Raw genomic sequence first — 22125 nt, 5'->3', positions numbered from 1 at the left:
GTTACACAACGGAGAAAAACTGCAGTATCATTTCTATACACTTTTTAACTAATTAATATTCACTTATTGGATAACACAGGCATCAGTGAGGAAAGGTCAATGTTGTCCTGACTTTGTTCTGAACTGATTCTTCTATACAAACCAGGATTGTGACAGGGTCCAGTTTGATTTATTACTCTCACTAATTATTCCTCTCACTGTGGTTGAGGCATCCACAATCCAATTTGTCTATGATGTCAAATGGTCCATCAACAACCATTCAGTGTTATGCTTCATTTAGTCCACATTGAAAAGAATAAACAGAATATCCCAATCACGCACAGTATGTTGTGGGCTGCTAAGATCAGGAACTGTACTATTTTAAAAATAAATCAGTTTTTAAAGTTAAAAAGAGGAGCTTAACAATGACAGACAGAGACAGAGAGCGAGAGGACAGAGACAGAGAATGATGGGGAGAGTGAGGGAGGGGAGAGGAGAGAGAAAGAGAGAGATCACTGGCTCATTGTTATTAAGAAAAATTTGCTGCCAAACTGCTAAGTTTGAAAGTTGGTGTTGAAAGGCTCCATGCCATTGAGAGAGGGCGGAACATTACTGTGGAGACTTCGATACCTGTTGCAGAGGAAAACCATGGTGGATATCTGGAGGAAGCATTGTAGAAGCCAGGCCCCTCCAATAGATAAGATAGCTTTCATGAGTACAAAGGTAAAATTTCAATTCAATTCCATTGATTTTGCCTCCAACTTCCACCATGGTTTTAAATTCATTTGGTCCATTCTGGTCTCCCCTTTCTCTGTCTCCAACTTTGGTGAAAAAAATATCTACCGACATCTTTTATAAACCTACTAACTCTCAGGCTATCTTGACTATACCTCTTACTACCCTGTCTCATGTAAAAATGCCATTCCCTTTTCTCAGTTCCTTTGTCTCCACCACATCTGTTCACCAGGATGAGGTTTTCCTTTTTAGAACATCAAAGATGTCCTCCTTCTACAAAGAACAGGGTATCCTATCCCGTTCCATTGAAGCTGCCCTCACCTGCATCTCCTCCATTTCCTGGACATCCACACTCAACCCATCATCCCAACACTTTAACAGTGATAGAGTTCCTCTTGTCCTTACCCACCACCTCATGAGCCTCCATATCCAACACATCATTCTCCACATGTTCCACCATCTCCAAAGGGATCCTCCCACTAAGCACATCTTTATTCCCCCCCCCTCAATCCTCCACTTTCTGCAAGGGTCGCTCCCTCTGTGATTCCCTTATCCATTCATCCCTCCACACTAATCTCACTCCTGGCACTTATTCCTGCAAGTGGCCAAAATGCTACACCTGTCCCTACACCTCCTCCAAACAGTCCTTCCAGGTGAGGCAACACTTCATCTGTGAACCTTTTGGGGTTGTCTGTTGTATCTGGTGTTCCTGATGCAGCCTCCTCTGCATTGGTGAAACCCGTCATAAATTGGGAAATCACTTTGTCAAGCACTTTCGTTCCAGTCGGCAAAAGTGGAATTTCTTGGTGGCCAATTATTTTAATTCCTATCCCTGTCCATGGCCACAATGAGGCTTCTCTCAGAGTGGAGGAGCAACACCTCACATTCCATCAACCTGATGGCATGAAAATCTATTTCTCATTCTGGTCATTTTTCCCTCTCTCTTCCCTCTTGTTCTATTCCAATCTCTGGGCTCTTACCCCTTCACCGGCTTATCACCTGGTGCCCCTCCTTCTTCCTTTTCCCCCATGGTCCACTCTCCTCTGCTATCAGATTCCCTCTTTTCCAGCCCTTTACTTTTCCCACCTATCACCTCCCAGCTTCTGTCGTCATTCCCCTCCCCCACCCACCTGGCTTCACCTATCTGCTTCAAGCTTCTCCTCGTTCCCCGCCCCCCACCTGGCATCTTACCCCTTCATTTACAGCTCAAAACATTGACCGTTTATTCATTTCCATAGACGCTGCCTGAACTGCTGCGTTCCTCCAGCATTTGTGTGTGTTGCTCTGGATTTCCAGTACCTGCAAAATCTCTTGTGTTTAAGACAAAATTTTGCTTTTTTTAACACTTGCACATCAAAATATGCAGTGAGATGCATTGGGCGAGTCGGATCAGCGAGGACTGTGCTGTGCAGCCTGCAAGTGTCACCACGTCCTCTGCGCCAACCTCGCACACCTGCAACTCACTAACCCCAATGTCGGAGGAGACCTACATGGCCACAGGGACAACGTGCAGGCTCCTTACAGAATATGCAGAACCATCTCATGGTCCATCACAAACGATTCTGCGTCTGCCTTTCATAAAGGCTCAGGAGACCACAGCCCTTTGAACAGCCCTACCAGTGATCCTTCAGCCTCTCATTACAGCTCTTTTCCCTAGTCAAAGCCCACAGTATACTCTTACTCAGCATCTATAATCTACGATGGCTGTCCTGAGGTGCCAGCACCCCAACATAGTTTGCTGCGAGCCCTCAGAAATCCCGAACATAATTCAAAATAAATTGAAAAGAGATAAATATTTAATGAATATACTGCTGGTGGCTGGTAAAAAGACTCTTACTAGGAAATGGTTACCACAGGAGAGCCCAAATTTAAATACATGGATGGAAATTACAATGGACTTTTACAAAATGGAGAAGATAACAGCATCTGTTAATCATAAGTTGGAACAATTTGATTCATACTGGGGGAAATGGTTTAACTCCATAACACCTCATAGGCCTGATTTTATTCTCACACATCAATGAATATGTTGTTAAAAAAGATCATTCCCTACTTGTACATAGTTTTCTCCTTTCGCTTGTTCTTCCGTTCCTCTCTTTTCTATAAGTGTATACCTCAGATAAATATTGTGTGGAGACTTGTGGCAAATATGATTATATGATATATGTGTACAATGTCTGAAATACATCTTATGGAAATGTTTGTTTGGTGATGAACTTCAATAAAAAATAAATTTTTCAACGTCGCAATTGAAAATTTCTAATACCGTATGTTACATGACTTTTGACTTGTTGTTGTACTAGCTGCTGCTGTTACTTAAAAATTCATGAACATATCCTTCTTATTCATCTTGGTAAAGAACAACACCACCAAAGGGCCTACAGGCATATCACCCCGTAACCAGCACACCTGTGAGCACAAATCCCCATCAAAACAAGCCAGAATTTGCCTAATTGTGTTCAAACAGGTATCATTTGTGAGCCAAAGTCAAATTAAATTTATTATCGAAGTACGTACGGGATATATTACCATATACTACCTTGAGATTCATTTTCTTGCAGGCATTTACAGGAAAATAAAGAAATGCAATAGAATATATGAAAAACCATACAGAAAGACTGACAACCACCCAATGTGCAGAAGAAGACAAACTGTGCAAATACAAAAATAAATGAACACATGAATTGTAGAACCCTCGAAAGTGAGTCTGTGAGTTGTGGAATCAGTTCAGAGTTGCATTGAGTGGAGTTATCCATGCCAGCTCCGGAGGCTGATGGTTGTAAGGTAATAACTACCCCTGAAACTATAGTCACATGCTATAAAACAAAATGCATCCATCCATCCCTTCAGCAGCATCTGCAGGCACAGTTCATATAGCACTAGATGTTAGTTACTGTCCACACTGCTAATGCACGCTACTTGGACAGAATGCATTCACGTTAGTCACAGTTCATCAATGAAGTTAACTGTTCACATCAAAACAGGGAAGATCGATGTAAATCAAGTACAGTACTTGGATAACAGGGTAGATTCAAAGAAAATCACTGAAAGTACATCTTTATTCTGAACTGCTATAAGATTCAGAATTTACCATGAAAGCCATAAATGGTCTTATTTTGCAAACACGAGGAAATCTGCAGATGCTGGAAATTCAAGCAACACACACAAAATGCACAGTAGGCCAACTGCTGCGCTCCACCAGCATTTTGAATGGCCTTATTTTGTTTACTTGGGTCTCTTGTATGTTGACCTGCTCCTTAAATTGTGCATGGCATTATCACAAAGTCTGGGCCTCTAAGCTGTTTAATACTTGTGGTTGCTCTCCCCAGAGTATAAAAGCAGCTTCACTGTCCTTTTCTGGTTTAAGATGGCACTGGTGAACCTCAGCGACTTCTGGCTGGTGGCTAACGAAACAAGGAACACAACTAAGTACTCTGTTAATCACACTTTTTCTGGTAAATGATCTTCGCAAGTCCTTTCGACTTGGAGGCAACTTGATGTGGCAGAACTGAGGCGAGGCAGTGGGCCTGTCGCTGAGGGTGAGGGAGACCCAACGGTCAGTTGGTTTCAGCGCTGTGCAAAACCAGAAAGTTAGGCTACAAGCCGAATCGAAGCGGCGGGGTCCAGGTGAGGCAACTGAACCCAATGTTTGAACATCGATTAGGCACCGGGCCAGGTTGAAAAGGTTAGCGTGTCAGGTGCAAGGGGAGGGATGGGGTGGTTCAGCTCACTGCTCAGGGACATTTACTCAGCTCTGTGCTGAACTATGAACTCTCTTCGTGTTCATAGTTCTCTTAAGTTCAGAACGCCATTCACTGGCGGTTATTGTTTGCATGGTTTATCTTCTTCTCTCGCTGCGCATTGGCTGTCCAACGGTCTTGCTTTAATGGGTTCTTTTAGGTTTCTTTGTTCCGTAGCTGCCTTTTAGGAGACGAATCTCAAGGTTGTATAATATCTCATATGAAATGTACTTTGAACTTTTCACACCGTATATCAGGTTGTTTAGGAGCAGAGTGCAATCAGACTTCCTATCGTAGTTGTTCAAACTGTGTCATGAATTAACATCGTCACCTACTGTACATTGGAGATTGTATTGAAAGACAAACACTAGAGAGAGCAAACAAGAGAAAATCTGCAGATGCTGGAAATCCGAGCAACACACACAAAATGCTGCAGGAACTCAGCAGGCCAGACAGCATCTAGGAAAAGAGTACAGTCGACGTTTCAGGCCAAAACCCTTTGGCAGGGCTAGGGGAAAAAAGCTGAGAAGTTTAAAAGATGGGGGGGGAGGGAAGAGAGAAATGCCAGGCGATAGATGAAACTGAAGGGGGAGGGATGAAGCCAAGAACTGGGAAGTTGATTGGTGAAAGAGACAGAAGGCCATGGAAGAAAGAAAAAAGGCAGGGGGTGGGGTGGAGCACCAGAGGGAGGTGATGGGCGGGCTAGAAGACAACATGAGAGAGCAAAAAGGGGATGGGAAATGGTGAGCAGGGGGAGGAAAGGCATTACTGGAAGTTCAAGAAATTGATGTTCGTGCCATCAGGTTGGAGGCTATCCAAACAGAATATAAGGTGTCGTTCCTCCAACCTGCGTGTAAACTTATCACGACAGTGTAAGAGCCCAAGGATAGACATATCGGAATGGGAATGGGAAGTGGAATTAAAATGGATGGCCACTGAGAGATCCCACTTGTTCTGGCAGACCAAGCATAGATGCTCGGTGAAGTGGTCTTCCAATCTATGTCGGGTCTCACTGATATACAGGAGACCACACTGGGAGCACTGGATACAGTCAATGACCCTAACAGTGAAGTGTGGCCTCATCTGGAAGGACTGTTTGGGGCCCTGTATGGTAGTGAGGGAGGTGGTGTAGTGGCAGGTGAAGCATTTGTTCCTCTTGCAAGGAAAAGTGCCAGGAGGGAGATCAGTGGGGAGGGAAGAATGGACAAGGGAGTCGCGTAGGGACCGATCCCTGTGGAAAGTAGGGGGGAGGGAAAGATGTGTTTGATGGTGGGATCCCATTGGGGGTGGCGGAAGTTTCGGAAAATTATGTGCTGGACATAGAGGCTGCACAAGTGAGGAAAAGAGGAACCCTATTCCTGGTAGGGTGCTGGAAGGATGAGGTAAAAGTAGATGTGCGTGAAATGGAAGAGATGTGATTGAGGACAGCGTTGATGGTGGAGGAGGAGAAGCCCCTTTCTTTGAAAAAGGAAGACATCTCCTTTGTTCTAGAATGAAAAGTCTTATCCTGAGAGCAGATGCGGCGGAGGTGGAGGAATTAAGAGAAGGGGATGGCATTTTTACAAGTAGCAGGGTGGGTGGGCTATGTGGAACAGTCTGTGTTCCAAGCCTACACTGGTGACTGTCCCGTACCTTTCCTACACTACATCGGCGACTGCATTGGTGCTGCTTCTTGGCCCCATGCTAAACTCGTCGATTTCATCCACTTCCACCCTGCCCTCAAATTTATCTGGTCCATTTCCACCACTTCCCTTCCCTTTCTCAATCTCCGGAAACAGCTTATCTATTGATGTCTATTATAAACCAACGGACTCTCACAGCTACCTGGACTCTATCTCGTCCCACCCTCCCCACCATTTTTTTTTCTTCTACTAGCCTTCTGTCTCTTTCACCCATCAACTTCCTAGCTCTTTACTTCATCCTTCTGTCTCACCTCCCCCCCGCCTTTCAAATCTACTCCTCAGCTTTTTTTTCTCCAGTCCTGCCGAAGGGTTTCAGCCTGAAATGTCGACTGTACTTTTTTTCCATAGATACTGCCTGGCCTGCTGAGTTACCAGAGGAACGTACGTCACATATATAACACCACCATACACAATAGATTAAAAACTTACCTCATTACACAGTAGGGATGTGAGCACCTCCTGCTGAGGGAGTTTACCTTTGTATTGTAAAAATCAGGAAGACTTTATATCTTCTGCATACAAAAGCCTGGGAGAATGTAGTTAGAATCATTAAAAACTGATCTAAAGATCTAGGTATACCATTACTGATATACCTGGATTTGACTGGACAATTCTGATTGTACATTAGGCATTTTTTGAGGTGTCAACCTTGAACCAATGTGATGTAAATTATGGAAGACCACTGATGAATGAACACTTTATCTGAACGCCAGAAATGGTTAACCACTTTCTGATGAAAAATTATCGACTGAAATGTCAACACTTTATTTCTCCACAGGTGCTATCTGGCCTGCTGCGTACTTCCAAAATATTTTTGTTTACAGTTCAGATTTCCTTCCAGCATCCACATTACTGTGTGTGTGTGTGTGTGTGAGTGTATATATATATATATATATATCTATCTATCTCCAGGACCATGTCAATGTCCTGTACAATGACTAGCAACTTGCAACAGTAGGGCCACTTCTAACCTAATGACATGAATATCAGTTTCTCCAACCTCTGGTAATTTTCCCCTCCCTTTTCCCTCTTTTTCAATTCCCCACTCAGGTCTCTTACCTCTTCTCCTCACCTGACGATCACCTCAGGTGATCACCTGGTGCCCCTCCTCCTTCTCTTTCCCCGTGGTTCACTCTCCTCTCCTGTCAGATTTCTTCTTCTCTAGCTGTTTTCCCTTCTCCACCTATCTCCTCCCAACTTCTGACTTCATTCCCTTCCCCCACCCACCTGGTTTCACCTATCCCCTTCCAGCTTGTCCTCCTTCCCCTCACCCCCACTTTCTTATCCTGGCATCTTGCCCCTTCCTTTGCAGTACTGATGAAGGGTCTTGGCCCAGAACGTTGACTGATAATTCATTTCCATAGATACCGCCTGACCTGCTGAGTTCCTTCAGCGTTTTGTGTGTGTGCGTTGCCAAAGATTTCCAGCATCTGCAAAATCCCTTGCGCTTACAGTAGGGTCACAAATCAGATTCTGCCCCAGAAATCTTAAAAACTTCAACTAGTAAAGCTGAGTAAATTAATCTGTAAATGGCTGCTGCATGAGGAAGGCTCAGAGCAGTGAAGACAGGACCGAATGGCCAATAATGTTGGCATTATTTACATACCAGCCAGTGCAAAAGCTGTCCTGTAACGGGGAACAACTGTTTGTAGAAGTAAAATGAGTGGAAGTATTCAGAAAGTCATCTGCAGAGATTTTAAAAAATCAACCGCTGGTAGCTTTTGATATTAGAAGGCCAAAATGTAAATGCTTTGCCTTTTTAATATAATTCAAACTTGGACTGCAGTACAGTCTCGTACTGTTCAAACTTATGAATACAGCAATTCATATTCTCAGCTTGGGTGAGTCTCTGAGATTTTCCTTCATCCTATTTGGGCCTTCTCCAAAACTAAGTAAAAAAAACATTTGCAGACAGTGGTGTGTGTGGACTGGATCTAGTCTAGTGTTCAGTTACTATAGATATCATCACAGCAGCCAAAATGACTCACAGATGGAACCCACAGTGAATATCCGCCTGAAGCTGGGAAAAGTGTGGGAGGACTTTGGGATGCATGCTGTGGAAGGTGAAGCTGAAGCCAGGTTCAAAGGGCGAATGAGAGGCATTGCTAACAGAGCAATGCGACGCCTCACACACTCTGTCCCTTGTTAATGAGAGAGAGTCTGTGGCACGTCGAATTATTGGATGAACAATGGTTTTTGCTGGACTGCAGATCATAGTCTTTCTTTGGGTGTTTTGTTATTGCTTGCTCGGTGGGTGGTGGACGCAGACGCTTCCTGCGTGAACAAATGGGGAAAGGCTGATGCTTTGCCACTGCTTATGTGTGGGAGGGGGGAGGGGAGCTTTGGGGGTTCTAACGTTTTTACTGTCATTCGTTCTTTGGGGTTTTCTCCTGTTCCGTAGATGTCTGTGATGAGTAAGAATTTCAGGTTGTATAATGTATATATTATCTGATATTGATTGGAAACATTGAACCATTATTAACCTGCAACAAGGCTGAAAAGGTACAACATTTCCAGTTAGAGTTGGGAAATAAACCCTTTCCCTCAATCGACACACACAAAATGCTGGTGGAATGCAGCAGTTCAGGCAGCATCTATAAGTCTATAGCACCAGTAGATGCTGCCTGACGTGCTGCGTTCCACCAGCATTTTGTGTGTGTTGCTTGAATTTCCAGCATCTGCAGATTTCCTCGTGTTTGTCTTTCCCTCAATCGTCAGCCACCAAATGCCCAGAGGGAAATCTCCAAAACACTGCACCAGAGGTACCAGAGTTGCTTTCTAATTAGAAAAATGCAACTCATGGTTGATTTTTGAAAGAAGTAATCTGACTTAATGTTGCATTGCTCCTGAAACAATGCCAGAGTGGATAATGACTACAGGTAGAGCAGAATACTGTGACTTGTTGATCATAGTCTCATGCATCAATGAAGTCTCTCTTCTATAACTGATCATTTCCTATAATTACTGCTCCTTTTGGGCAACTGACACCCCCAACTCCCACTTCACCCCTGTTACTTTCCCTCCTTGTCAAAGGCCTGATGATCTTGTGAGTGTTGCTCAAATCACTCAAGATCAGACAGGCTGGTGTATGGCAATAGTAGAGGCATTATACTGTATTAGATTTGTTTTATTTCTCACACTTATTTTGATGTATATGTGACAAATAAAGCTAATCTTTATCTTTTCATCATTTTTGTATATCAGGTTCTCCATGTTCTCTCTCTCTCTCTCTCTCTCTCTCTCTCAATGTCACTCACATTGACTCTCATTTTCATTCTCTCCCCAATCTCGCATCCCCCTTTCTTCCTCCCTATCTCCATCCCTTATCACATTGTCCTCCTAATCTCTCTTTCTTTCCAGTTTCTCTGTTTTCAGTCTTTCTATCCATGGTTACCCTTGAACTTCTCTGCCTGCCTCCCTCTGCAAAGGCATTTGTCTCAGAGATCAGACCACTCGAGAAGACAAACAGGAACCACATGGCAGGACAAACGACTTCAAGGCCATGTCCAAACAGATAAGTGGCAGGTGCCACAGAAATGGCAGGCAATGACCATCTCACTTGCATCACCCATCTGAAAACATTAATGGCATCATTACTGCAAGAGTCCTTGTCACTAACATGCTGGGCACTAGTAAAGAACAATGCTTTCGTGTTTTGCTCTTCGCTAAAGATGTTCCTTCGAAATGTGTCCTCTGCCGCAGCCACAACAGCAAGCAAGGACAGGGACTATCAAGTTCAGCATGGCCATGACTTTTTACTCTCTGCAGGCAGAAGCTGAAAACATTCGCAACGTATCACAACTTTGCAAGCTCTGCTGCATAAGGGAGAATGCAGAGGCACTTTTAAAGAAAGCCGAATATTTAGTTCCCTCTTGCTGGAAAGCAGATCTCATCAGGCAGTGAGCGTGTGTGGCTCTACCAGGATTAGAGATGCAGCCTGCTCTCTCAAGCAAGGGGCGTGCATGGTGAGCTTCATGCAGTCGATTTGAGCGTCCTGCCTTAAATTGCTGGCAGTGTACTTTGGCTGTGACAAACGGCCACTGAGGCATCTAGCAGTTTAAATTCGCAGTGGGCCGCGTGAACGTTGGGAATGAAAGGTTGACGATGAGGGTGTGGTGGATTGAACAGTGCATTGGGGGAACATGTGATTTGTCAATGCATTCACTGACCTGTAATATGTAAGGCATTGAACTTCTTACATTCAGGAATTCTGAGCTTGCTTTCTAGCACTGAATTCCACCATCATCTGCTCCCACTGTCTTCTGTGTGTGAGACTGCAGGGTCTCCCAGCCTCCTGTGTGTACCAGGTAACCCCTTTGTTTTGCAGTTCCTCCAACTGCCCATGGATGCGGCACCCACAACTCGATACTTGCCATGCCATTTGTCAGCGCTTCCCTGGATATGACTGCCCGTGCTTGCTCCAGCTGAAATTCTGCTCTGTGGAAGGAAGCACAGTGACTTCCAACAGCCTTAACCAGAACAAGCCCCCACGATATTGCCCCCCCCACTATATCCACGCAATCAAATACACCTCCAGCGGTAGCTCAATGCTGAAATCATGTAACTGAGAGCACAGAGCCAGTGTCCAAATGTCAAGCAACAGACAAAGATTAACTGCAAACCAACTGTCTGTTTACAGGAATTATCCAATTTGGAATTTGTTTTGTACACGAGGAATAGTACAAATGGAGTGTAATAAAGCATCCATTGACTGGGTTGATGCCTGAGTCCAATAATTACAGTTAAAGCTATAATCAACGAGGAGCTAAGGGAAATATTTACTGAGGTCTCTCTAGAGGACTGAACAGAGCTGGGGTAAGAGTGTGGTGTGGTGGTGGCAGAGATGGGTGGGGTCCAGGAAACAGAGAAGCTTCATTGCATCATCCCCAGTTGAAGCATTACTTCCCGCACCCTGCAACACTGTGCAAACTTCCTCACAAGTGCCTTTTGCAGCCTCCAGAAGCAAGACCGAGGAAACCTGGGAACGAGGTTTAGCCCAATCGTGATTCAAAGGAGAAACAGAAAAGGTTCCTGCTAACAGACGTAAAACCCCAAACATCACCACCTGAAATAAAATCTATAGTCAGTTTCCAAACCAGGGATTCTACACACCAGACACACCGCAGGTTTCATTCCTCCCTTCCCAACAGCCAGCAGAGGGAGCAAGGCCAGAAGGACCATTTAAATTACCTCAACACCTAACCATATTGATTCAAAGAAGAATATGCTCTCAAGCATATCCAGCCTCACAATCCCAGGAAACTCAACTTGTTCAGCAGAGGAAATGCCCTGCAGTAATAGCTGACAACTATCATTGCTGGCTGTGGAAAGAAGTGTGGTGAACTACATATACCTGTCTGGACACACCCCCTGCTGACTGCTCCTGTGGCTCCTCCCACAGACCTCGGTATAAAGGTGATGGAGGTCTGAGCCTGGCCTCTCAGTCTCCAGGATGTAGTATGGTGGTCAACCACTGCTGGTTCCTTCTTCCAGTCAATAAAAGCCGATATCTCGCCTTTACGTCTCAGAGAGAGTTATTGATGGTGCATCAAGAAGCATCCTCCTCCAGGAGCTAGTTCACCAAGAAGTTCCCACAAAAATATGCACCTGAAGTAGACTGGGCATCAGAACAAGGTCTGGCTTTGCCTGGAAATAAGGAGACAAGAGCCTCTTCTTTATGACTCGCCAACATGAACTACCTCCTCCGTAAGGCAGTACACACACCTCAGCCTGCATGTTTGCTACTGCCAATCCGCAGCAATCAACAGTACATCAGCAATACCTTGTCCCCACTCCGCCTCCACAAAATGACTGATTCCAAGGCCAATTAACCCACCAGCAGCCTCAACCACTTGCTGCATCATTCCCAGTGTATGAAGTCTGGAACTGGTTTTTCAATTCTCTCACACAGGAAGAAATTTCATGAATTATATTTGGCAATGTTCCCTCTCATAAGATGTCTAGATATACAGTTACCTCTTTAAATGCATTGGAGAATGTTTCTCTCCATCATATAGTATCTTTGTTACAATGTATGGATGTGCTTCCCAATATATTTACCAAGGACTTATAATAAGTTTAAATGTAAAATGTTAGAAGTACGTGCTAACTAAGAATGTCAATCTATCTGCCAGAAAGCAAGGCTTCCTCTCCTGTTTTCACTAGGCCTCAGTTGGACCCCTCCTTTGTAAATGATGAGAGCAGCTGATCTGTCTAATTCTCTTTGCAGACAGCGCTTAGCACGCCTCGAGGTGCAGGGCTTCAGCCTGTTCCATTTCCAACACAGCAACAACACTCTCATGTTGGGTGTGTTACCTTTGCTTCACTGAAACAAACAACCAGTTTTCATTTCCTGTGACCTCAACCTTCCTGCCTGCAATGGAAAGAGCCATTCAAAACCTTGATTTAGCAATGACACAATGCAGGGAATGAGCACATTTTTTCATGAAGTGCCAAACCCATCAGCAGTATTGCCATACTTGGAAGGTGTCAATTAAAGGACCTGAACGTCGTTGTTCTGATGGGAAGTAAACAAATATATTGCTATGGGAAAATCTTGATTTAACTTGTTGCACGCTTTTTAAAACTGCTTTCACTTGACATCCTGTGCTTAATGTGCTAGTTCAAACTTTTCTCTCAGATCAACAAAAATTTCGAAGCTTTCTTTCATGCAAAATCGTCATTTTGTGATGTTTTTTGCTGCCTAATTCCCAACACGTTATTATTTAAGAATTAAATGCTCTGGGTTATTTAAAGTTGTGAAGGCAGCGTGCCAGGATGTGAGCTGGAGATTTTAAATGTGTAAAGGTTTTGCGCACAAATTTCCACAAGGGAAAAGGGTAAAAGGTGGGCTCGTTATCTTAGTGGCGGGAACAAGACCAACTCTTCAAGCAGCCGAGGTCAATTTTCTGTAACAACTCAGGTCTATGTATTGGTGTCATTGAGAAGATAATAAAGGGGGCTGGTGAACTTTGGCAGGACCAGTCCTGGACCTCCGTAGTGAGTGGACCCTGGTACTTACATAGCATATACCTCCGTACACCTTATAGAGGTTTGGATGTGTTAACCCAGGATTTGCTGGGAAAGAGCATCTCACGGTGTACCTCATTAGTTAGATTTTTGAAAATGTTTTGGCCTTTTACATACTTGAAGTGCAGATGTGGCACATTTGAGACTGTAGTGGTGTTTAGCTTAACTGTCCATCACTTTAGGAAGATTTGAGAGTGAGAACTGAGAAAAAAGCTGAATCAGATTCAAACCAGGTAAAGAAAGAGAAATAAAGAAGAAAGTAAAAAGATGGGACTGAGAAACAAAGAGATGTAAAGAAAAAATTTCAGCAATGTGCTTAAAAATCACTAACACAATCGCAAAGAAGCTTCAGAAATTAAATTATCCATTTTATTTAGCCAAGAAATCAATTGGCATTGCAAAAACATAAGTCTCCTCATTAAAAAAAAGCTACTTAGCTGCTAAGTAGCTGCCATAACTCCTTGCTGCAGGTTTAGTGATTTTTGAGTAAGCAATGACGGCTTATTCGAAGGAGCTCTCTAAAGTGAGAGATACTGGAGGTGATGATGAAGATCAAAGTCAATCGGAGGTACGGGCCCATTGGCTGAGGTCCCGGTCCGTGATCTGCAAGTCCAGTGGGGAGGCAGCGGGCAGATATTTGCAAGCCCGTGACTCCATTGGAGGCTGGAAGCCTGCAGCTGGCCTGGTCTGGGGTTGGAGGACTGTGAGTGAGTGGGTGGAAGGACAGGAGCTTGCTTTGATGCTGTGTCGTTCTGCAGAGCGTTGCAGGCATACGCTGTGCTGGTGTCAGAGTGTGGGGCAACACTTGCAGACTGTCCCAGCACACCCTTAGCTTGTGTTGGCTGTTAATGAAAATGACACGTCTCACTGTGTGTTTTGACATTCATGTGATAAATGAATGCATCTGAATCGGAATAAATAAAATGGTTCAAGAAGTCTTTGCAGACAAACGTTATAACCGAGAGAGTACGGTGTGGAAGCAGCCCTCGCAGAGAATTAGAATCAGGTTTAACATCTCCGGCATATGTCATGAAATGTATTGTGGCAGCAGTACATTGCAATACTTAATAATAAAAACTATAAATTAGAATAAGGAGTATATATAAAAATTGTAAAAACACTGTTGTCTACATCTGTAATATCCTCATTTCCCAACTGGAGTGCTGTATGAAATGGTATTGCCAGTTCCTGGTACTCATCAACACATCTAGCCAATAGTTGCTCTGCTTCATAACCAATGGTGCAGTTCCTGCTCTGCTTGGAAAAGCTAGTAGTTAACCATTTCTATAAAGCACACACAAATGATGATGGCAGAAGTGACCAGGCCAGGCGTTGGCTGGGGAAAATATACTGCGGTTCCCCACACTTGTCAGAGTGGCCGAAGTCATCTGTTCCCCCTCGCACGGCAAGACAAACACAATGGCAATTTAACAGCAGCTCCAACATTCAACATTTTCAGGAATGTAGTTCTACCTCTTTACTATGCCAAATAACTCTCTTCAGAATCAGGTTTAATATCACCGGCATATGTCGTGGAGTTTGGCTCAATTATGAAATGAAACTTGAGCCCACGATCTTCTCATTTTATGAATTAGTTTCTGGCTGGAGACGGACCTTATTCCTTGAAAGTAATCGTGTATAAAATCAGTTTGTTCTGAATTATGCAAATTTTGTGTTTCTAAACTGCTTTAGTACCTCCTTCCTGGTGTAACAATGAGAAGAGGGCACATCCTGAGTGATTGGGGTCCTTAATAATATACTCTGCCTTTCTAAGGCACCACTCCTCGAAGACGTCTTGGATACTGTGGAGACTGGTACCCATGAAGGGGCTGAAAATGATTGCTTATTGAAAAGTAAATTGGTTACAAATGTAGGATTCAATTAATATTGGAATTTTAAATCAGTTAATGTTATGCCTTTAGCAATGTGCTGGGGATTTTTTTTTCCATTTCTGCCCTTCCACAGACACCACTACTTCCACTACTTGTTTGTAAACGCTTGTTAACTTGTTAACGCTGCTCTTATTCAGTTCCTCAACCAGTATACTACCCAGAGCACAATAAATTCCTATTTCTATCTCTTCACTCCTCCTATTTAAACTTTCATCTTGCTACAATGGTTCTTGGGGAGAGGGACAAATGAAAAATTTCTCTGCAAATAATTTCCATGCCCAAGGAAAATATTTCCTTAATATAATTTCATAATAATCTTGAACAATTTACAAACTGGACCCAGAAGAAGTGGAGAGGCCCAGGCTCTGCAAGCAATTTTCCAACTTTTGAAGAGCACACAGATTCTAAGAGTTAAGGGCAAACGTGCTCATTAGCTCTTCTTTCATATATTGTAGATAGTCTAGCTGCAAAGGGACATAGCCCACTTTGCCTCATCTCCCCTCCCTGCTGACCAAAATTATTTCACTCTGGAACCTGGATTAATGCACTAAAATTCATGGCAACAAAAAGTTAAGATCCTGTGCACCATGCTTGGCTGTCCAAAGTATTACTTTATAAGGTCCTTCTAATCTTAAAGGAGTTTCTCAAAAATCGAGCTGCATTTTCGCATGCAAACTGAATCTCTGAAAGCTTAAATTAGAACATGCCATTGTCGCTGTGGTCAGCAATAGTGCAGAATGAATATTTACTCAGTATATGTTACAGTCGGAGAAAATGCTATATGGATTTAGGTTATTGACTAAAAGAAAAAGACACACTTAACTAAATTTATTCCTGTAAAGCTTTTAAAGATCAAGGTTCACTTTTCCAAAGACTTCTTCATTTTATATTTCTGTATAGTCATCAGCTAAGGAGAAAGAGGTTGAATGAATTGAGCACTGAAACAATTGTCCATCTCTTCTTTATTTAAATAGTTCCTCAAGTCCTCAAAAGCTGTGCAGAATTCATTGAAAAACACGGCATTGTAGATGGGGTCTACAGACACTCAGGGATTACATCCAACATTCAAAGGCTAAGGTAAGGCATCGCTTGATATGGTTTTAATGGTGTGAAATTGCATAAATAGTTCTTACATTGAGACAACACTCCATGTAAGCTAAGCTTTATCCTTAAACATGAATGAGTGCAGATGTATTGTGTTTGGCCTGAAAGATGTCAATAATACCTGTTTTTACCCATTGAAAGCAACCTCAGTACTGCACTAAGCCCCCTCTTTAGCACTGTACAAATTCCTGATTAAAGCATTTGAAATTTTAAAAGGTAAAAATGCTTTACACTGGTTTCGGTAATGTAAAGAGCACCTTAATAATGACCAATCAAAACAGAAAATGCTGGAAAAATGCCACAGGTCGGACAGTATGTGTCGAACAAGAGGCGGTCAAAGTTTCAGATCAGTGATTCTTTCGACTTTCGTTTAAAAATTACCAATTTGAATTTAAATAAATCCTTGTCCTTTCTACCTGCATAATCTTTTATGTGGAGTCAGAAAAGACTTGATGTCCATCTTATTCTGGCTCCAAGAGCGATAGGGTATAAAATGGTGTTAGTGGTCTATTCATACTGACGCAAATATTGGTGAAATGGAACCTTGTGTTGCAATTTATAGTTCTTAAGCATGCCAGTTACCAACTCTGGGCCAACAGGCAAAGCGACCCAGACACGGAAAGCTTGGATTTGTATGTGTATGATCAGAACAGCACAAAGTTAACTTGAGTGACTGGCAGCCTGAGTCAAACCACTCTCTCATATCCCAACACCATCCTCCATAATCACACACCCGCCCTTGAGTGTTGATTGATAGGACAGCCTCGTATCAGGTCACCATGATCTGATCAGCAATGTTGAGACATACAATCAATGAATCTTCAAACCCACCCCCCCCCCTTACCTCCACCATTTAATCTGTCAGTTCACCATCTCTCACTGTGTGTCACTTTCTCACCCCAGGTTCAAAGTACCATCCAGCACGCATGGCTGGCTGACTCCCAAGGGTCTTGTCTGACCTTGCTGGTGGCATGAATTATATGTGGCCCTGGGTTTGCAGCAGTTTGGTTTGCCCTGCGTGTCACCTTCGCAGTAAATCACTGAAAGTCGATTGCTTCATCTGTTCAGATGTCGAAAGCCTAAACAATGTCTGTTTGCTTTCTCATTAACATTCCATGGGTTCTTTCTTCATTTATGGTGCCGAGATCATGGGGGAATTATACCAGCAGAACATATTGCACTTGGTAACTTCCATTTCTGGCAATGATGCCCTGGCTCCACTGATATTCATAGCTCTTGTGATCCATGTGTAACATCTAATTTAGATCCTATCAAGGAAAGAGGAAGTGCACCGAATGTTCAAAGGAGCTGCTCGAAACGAGTTTAGTTTCCGAGAAAGAGCCTACATTTGTAAAGTGGCTAATTGTGTCCTCTAGATATCACAAAATCCTACGGTGCAGACACTACTTTTTGGATAACTGCAACATGTTTTTAATACACCACCACCAGTAACAAAAAAAATGAATATCTATCTCATTTTTAGTTAAAGGGAAGAATGTTGACCATCAGATGAAAAGTAGTCCCTAATCCCTTCCAGTAGTGAGTGCAATGGACTATACACTGCATCAGACAAGCAGGCAGCTGGAAAGCAGAGTTCAGCTTCACAGTTAAGTAGGATTTCCTTCTGAAAATGGAGTATCAGTCTCAATGACATACTCATGCCTGTTATGTCACAGAAGTGAAATTACTTCCAGCTGCCACATTGTTTTCAGGTGTGATTAAGCGGTAGTCTTCAGTTATCATTAAGCTTTATTCTCTTCAGCATCTTGCTGTAACTTTTGCTTCTATATTTTTATTTTACTTAAGAATACATCTAGTTTCAGCCTTTCTACAAATGTTAGATATTGTGTAGATCTTCTGTCCTTTGAGTTAGTGAAGGGAACATGTTTGGGTCTTCGATAGTAACACCAAATAATTGACCAAAGTTTTTGTCTATCAACTTATCAAAGTTGTGGAGATCAAGTCTGAAGATTTATTCAAGACTGTTTAATGTCATTTCCAGTACACAAGTGTAAAGGAGGATGAAATAATTGTTACTCCGGATCCAATGCAGCCCAAAAAAACACAGTAAGATAAAGAACAGAGTAAAAATAAAACACACTATAGCTACAAATACATAAAAAGCTGATATGTATGTATATATATATATATATATATATATATATATATATATATATATATATATATCTACACACACATAGAGATTAATTATATGTCCATGAAGTTGAATGATAAGTAATCATGGTGGGAGTGTTGAAGGGTGGGTTAGTGGGTGCAGGTGTTGACCAGCCTTACTGTTTGGGGAAAGTAACTGCTTTTGAGTCTGGCGGTCCTGGCGTGGATGCTACATAGCCTCCTCCCTGATGGGAGGGGGACAAACAGTCTGATAGCAGGGTACATGGGACTTTTCATGATGTTACTGGCCTTTTCCCAACACCCTTGCTGGTGGGTAGGCTGGTGCCATTCACGTGTTGGGCCGTTTTGACTACCCAAATGCAGACCCTTCCTGTCTGCCGCAGTGCAGTTTCTCTACCATGCAGTGATGGAGATTGTTAGGATGCTCTCTACTAGAACTGATGTGAGTAAAGATGTGCATTGTTCGGATCTCATCAGCCTCCTCAGAAAGTAGAGATATTGGTGAGCTGTCCTGATTGTGTTTAAAGTGTTCTGGCTGTGTGGGATGCCTCCGTCCAGGAGTTTGAAACTTCTTGCAGCTGATGTAAGAGTGTATGAATAGCGTGAATCCTCCAGAACAAAGAGGCAGGTGTGAGATGGGTTAATGTGATATGGATCGGCTTAATAAGTAACGTGAATAATGAGCGACTCATCTGACACTGCCAATTTGCACTATTACTCAAAGCTGGAATGACTGCTCGGTCTTTGGTTCATTAAAGGCTTTATTTGGTGAGGATGTATTCCAACTTGTTTTTTTAATTATTTGGGAACTTTTAAAGCCCTTTATTCATTTAGTTCTGATACATGTTTTCAAATTACCAATTCTCTTTGTTAGAATTTAGTAATGCTTTCAATAAGGTACTGAATGTAATTATCTGCAGATTGTGTTTGCATACCATATTTTATGACACAGCCTTAAGATTTCAATTCATTCATCACAGTTAATAGTATGTCATGTTAGATCTCTGTTTATGTGCAAAATATTAAAGGAGCTGTTAAATTTTTCAGTTTACTGAAGGAACATTGTGCTCAACTATAGAGAACAAAATAGTAAGGATCACAATAGATATTAAGCTACTTTGCTGTAAGTCACTTGCTCTTTATTCTTCTGGGAAATGTTTCTGCCTATCAGCTAGTCTATCTCACATTTCATAAAGTTTCCATTCGGTTTACCTTCCTGATAATTCATTAATGCATCCAGTGCTTTCACCACTTGTCACGAGTTGTTTGGGTTTTTTTTAATATGGAAAACATTTAGAGAATCAAGTTAAATGTCAGCCACTTATTTTGAGGAACAATTCACACATCATTTAAGTTGGATCCCTTCTCTCGCCTGTAGTTCAAAAATAACTGCAAGCTGACTTTGGACGGTTCTTTTATATTTGAAACAAGCATCTGAGCTGCTACCTGTGATGAGATGTAAGATATTGTCCACAACTAGAGAGAGACACTCAGGTTTTGTCACAGACTCTTTACAAATAAAGTGCTTGGACAAAAATCAAAAAATGAGTAGCCACTGTAGTCCGAAAGAACTTATCAAGCTCATGATCCATTAAAGACAGGGTAGTAAGTGGAGGGAACACTGTTAATCCTGAGGCTCCTGCAGAAATACAAAACATCCAGAGTTGAATATGGAACAGCTGGTTATTCATGACAACTGGATTAAAACCATGTCTGCAACCAATGACACCACGGGATGACATTGTCTCCAAGGACTGCACTGGGTCAAGAGGACAGTTCACCCCACCACCTTCTCAAGGGTAGTTAAGGAGTGTAAAGCATTCCAACCTTCCTTTTGATACCCGTATCTGAGAATAAATTAGTATTTTTTCCAGGAGGAACTCAAGAACATGGACAATTAAACATCTTATCATGAATTGTAATTACAAAATTATAGCCAGCAAAGGGTCAGGTGGTGGCATGTGGTTTCTGCAGGGTCAAGCAAAGGTGTTACTTTCCTTTCTAAACATATTTTTTATGATCACAAGACATTAAGAACTTGAAGTACTGCAGGTCTACTCCATCAGCAGGTTGCTCGTTGGTGGAGGAACTGGATGGTGCAGATCGTGCTGCTGCTCGAGTCAGAGAGGCGGTGGAGAAGTCAGTGTACGATGGAGGTGTGCAGTATAACAGCAAGTCATCGTCTTAGTCACTTTTCCTGTGAGTGCAAGACCCAATTGGACTTTGTTGATGTAGAAAGCTGCAAGTCAGATTCTACTGATTTATTGGCAGGCAGCAGGGGTGGACAGTGAGGGAGCTGCATGCCCTAAAACGTAGCAAGGACTAGGCCTCAAGCCACGGGGTTGCCTGCTTGCAGCTGCCCAGGAGAGGAATGTTGGAGTCAGTGCACTCCACCAGAGGCGGTGCAGCACGATGTCCAAGCTGGAGTCAGTGCAGACCCCCGTGTTCGCTTGCTGTAGCAGAAGGCAAGCTGTATTCTGGTCAACAGCAGATTTCTGCAAAGTTAATGGACTCTGTCTTAGACTACATGTTTTGTGTGACTGTATTTTACTGATATCTTATACGTGCTTTGTGCGGAGTATGACTGTTGGTACCAGGTTTTGCACCTTGGCCTCAGAGTAACGCTGTTTTGCTTGGCTGTATTCATGGCTATTCACGTCTGGCTGAATGACAATTAAACTTGAACTTGTAAATCAACATGTGAACTTGCATTTGTTGCAGAAGGAATCCTTCTCAATGCAAAATTAAAGGTTGTGGCTTGCTTCAAAATTTAATGAACACCAGCACTAATTTATGGATGCTTACCACACAGCATTAAGGATGTGAATACCTGCCCCTCCAAATACAGGCAGATTAAGTTCTTGCATTCCCCTCCATGCTCATGTTCTTCCTTCCTCACCAATAACATCTTTTCAGAGAAGTGATGCAGAGAAGTTGTATTTTCTTCCCTGCCCCACCCCCCCCCCCCCCCCCCACGGTGGGAGGATCCAGGGTAGGAAGTTCTTTTCTGGCTGTCTTGAAACACTAAGAGCCCTCCTAAACCCAGCGTCGTTTCTGAGATATAACATCCAGAGCAAAGTCAGGTATTGCGCAGCTGGGAACTCTGGTGGATGAGAAGACGGAAATTCTTTAAGATTGGGTGCATAATCCACTTTATCCACTTTGGTGGCAAGAACAGGAAGGCAGATTACTATCTAAATGGAGTCAAGTTAGGAAAAGGGGAAGTACAACGAGATCTAGGTGTTCTTGTACATCAGTCAATGAAAGCAAGCATGCAGGTACAGCAGGCAGTGAAGAAAGCTAATGGCATGCTGGCTTTTATAACGAGGAATTGAGTATAGGAGTAAAGAGGTCCTTCTGCAGCTGTACAGGGCCCTGGTGAGACCCCACCTGGAGTATTGTGTGCAGTTTCGGTCTCCAAATTTGAGGAAGGACGTTCTTGCTATTGAGGGAGTGCAGCGTAGGTTCACAAGGTTAATTCCCGGAATGGCGGGACTATCATATGTTGAAAGATTGGAGCGACTGGGCTTGTATACACTGGAATTTAGAAGGATGAGAGGGGATCTGATTGAAACATATAAGATTATTAAGGGATTGGACACGCTGGAGGCAGGAAGCATGTTCCCGCTGATGGGTGAGTCCAGAACTAGAGGCCACAGTTTAAGAATAAGGGGTAGGCCATTTAGAACAGAGAGTGGTGGATATGTGGAATGCTCTGCCCCAGAAGGCAGTGGATGCATTCCAAGTCTCTGGATGTATTCAAGAGAGAGTTGGATAGGTCCCTTATAGATAGCAGGGTCAAGAGATATGGGGAGAGGGCAGGAATGG

The 22125-nt window shown here is 42.9% G+C and overlaps 1 protein-coding gene across 2 annotated transcripts in view; it reads left to right on the top strand.

Moving 5' to 3' along the window:
• The window catches only part of arhgap31 (Rho GTPase activating protein 31), a 107438-nt gene that overhangs the window by 39834 nt on the left and 45479 nt on the right, over window positions 1–22125 (top strand). For both annotated transcript variants that reach the window (XM_073045719.1, XM_073045718.1), the window contains exon 2: window positions 16032–16134. In XM_073045719.1, the coding sequence (XP_072901820.1) occupies window positions 16032–16134 (103 nt within the window). The remainder of the gene's footprint in view (window positions 1–16031; window positions 16135–22125) is intronic.

This window comes from Hemitrygon akajei, chromosome 5 (genome assembly GCF_048418815.1).
Source record: "Hemitrygon akajei chromosome 5, sHemAka1.3, whole genome shotgun sequence".
Classification (NCBI taxonomy): Eukaryota; Metazoa; Chordata; class Chondrichthyes; order Myliobatiformes; family Dasyatidae; genus Hemitrygon; species Hemitrygon akajei.
This window is presented reverse-complemented; position numbering and strand designations above follow the sequence as displayed.